Here is a 1,376-nt window from a genome sequence, read left to right on the forward strand (position 1 = left end):
ATCTCTTCCGTAGTAAATTGTTGCCTCTCCAAGGACTGCTTCCAAACTTTCTGCTTGACAGGTCGGGCGTGTGGGCAAACAGCAAGGTGGTGCTCAATTACCTCCCTGGGAACACCAGGGATACCAGATGGTTGCCAGGCAAACACATCGATATTCGCCTGCAAAGAGGCAACGAGCGCGCTTTCCTATTTGTCGTCGAGGGTGGCGTTCATAGTGGAAGTACCGTCAATGCCAGCCAGCCCTACCGGGACCGTCTTCACTTGGGGTGCAGTGACCTTGGATCTCTTACTATTGGAACTCTCTGGCAAATCATCAACAGGAACAGCGTACTCCGAAGAGGTAAGCTTCCCGGATTCCTTGCTAGTGTCCTTGCTATCCTTCTTCTTTCCTCTGTCCTCCTTGGTGGGAACTGCTGCTGCCTCTGCCGCGACTGCGTCCTAGTACATCTTGTCCACACAAATGATTGCATCCATATCATCCGATGGGATGGTAATGACTCCCATTGGCCCAGGCATCTTCAAGGTGTTGTACGCATAGTGGAATGCCGCCATGAATTTAGCCAGGGCTGGGCGTCCAAGAATCCCGTTGTACGGCAGAGGGAGGTCAGCCACATAAAAAACAATCTTCTCAGTCCGGTAGTTCAGCTCTCCCCCAAACGTCACCAGCAGCATGATCTTTCCCTTAGGATGACTCCTGCCGGGATTAACCTCTTGAAACATGTCAGCGGCCTTCAACTCATCTTCTACTATCTGAAGTTTGCTGATGACTGCCAGCGAAATTAGATTCAACCCGGCCCCGCCGTCCACCAACATTTTTGTGACCTTGAGGCCGCGAATAGTTGGAGAGACCAACAATGGCAAACATCTTACCGCAGTGATACGGTTGGGACGATCCTCTTCGTCAATGATGATGGGCGTGCGTGATCAGTTGAGCGGCTTCCGGGCCTCTGGTGCTTGTCGGAGTAATTGGACACGGATACCCCGAAGACGGCGAGACGATAATTCAAGACATCGGGGCTAGCAAAGCCCCTCAGTCTGCCTGCCGGCTGCCGACTGCGCCAACCAGCCGGCTACCGACTACGCCAACCAGCCGGCTGCCGACTGCAGCCCGACCCGACATCGACAAGACACCGACGAGACGGCCATACCGCGGACAAGACAACCGTACCACGACGACATCATGTACAGTGTCACTTGTCCCCTAGCACTATTTATGAAGTGACCCAGGGGACAAGCATGACATGCACCATGCCTTACCCATGCCTACCCACATAGCTTACATAGTAAGCTAGCCCACACTATAAAAGGGGCACTCACCCATCCATCCAGGAGGATGGACACTCACACACACTCACGGCCGCAAGCCACGGCCATACA

General features: G+C 53.7%; 1 protein-coding gene across 1 annotated transcript; it reads right to left on the reverse strand.

Annotated features, from left to right (window-relative positions):
* Positions 1–437: 437 nt before the first annotated feature.
* Positions 438–812, reverse strand: LOC147984755 (uncharacterized). Its single transcript, XM_087541247.1, has one exon. It carries the CDS (start codon positions 810–812, stop codon positions 438–440), a length of 375 nt encoding a protein of 124 aa, XP_087397373.1.
* Positions 813–1,376: the final 564 nt, after the last annotated feature.

This window comes from Triticum urartu, chromosome 2A (genome assembly GCF_056163025.1).
Source record: "Triticum urartu cultivar PI428250 chromosome 2A, HENAU_Tu73, whole genome shotgun sequence".
Classification (NCBI taxonomy): Eukaryota; Viridiplantae; Streptophyta; class Magnoliopsida; order Poales; family Poaceae; genus Triticum; species Triticum urartu.

Bases quoted from the DNA above. Each gene is read 5' to 3' on its own strand.
- LOC147984755 (XM_087541247.1), bottom strand. From the start codon at position 812: ATGTTGGTGGACGGCGGGGCCGGGTTGAATCTAATTTCGCTGGCAGTC.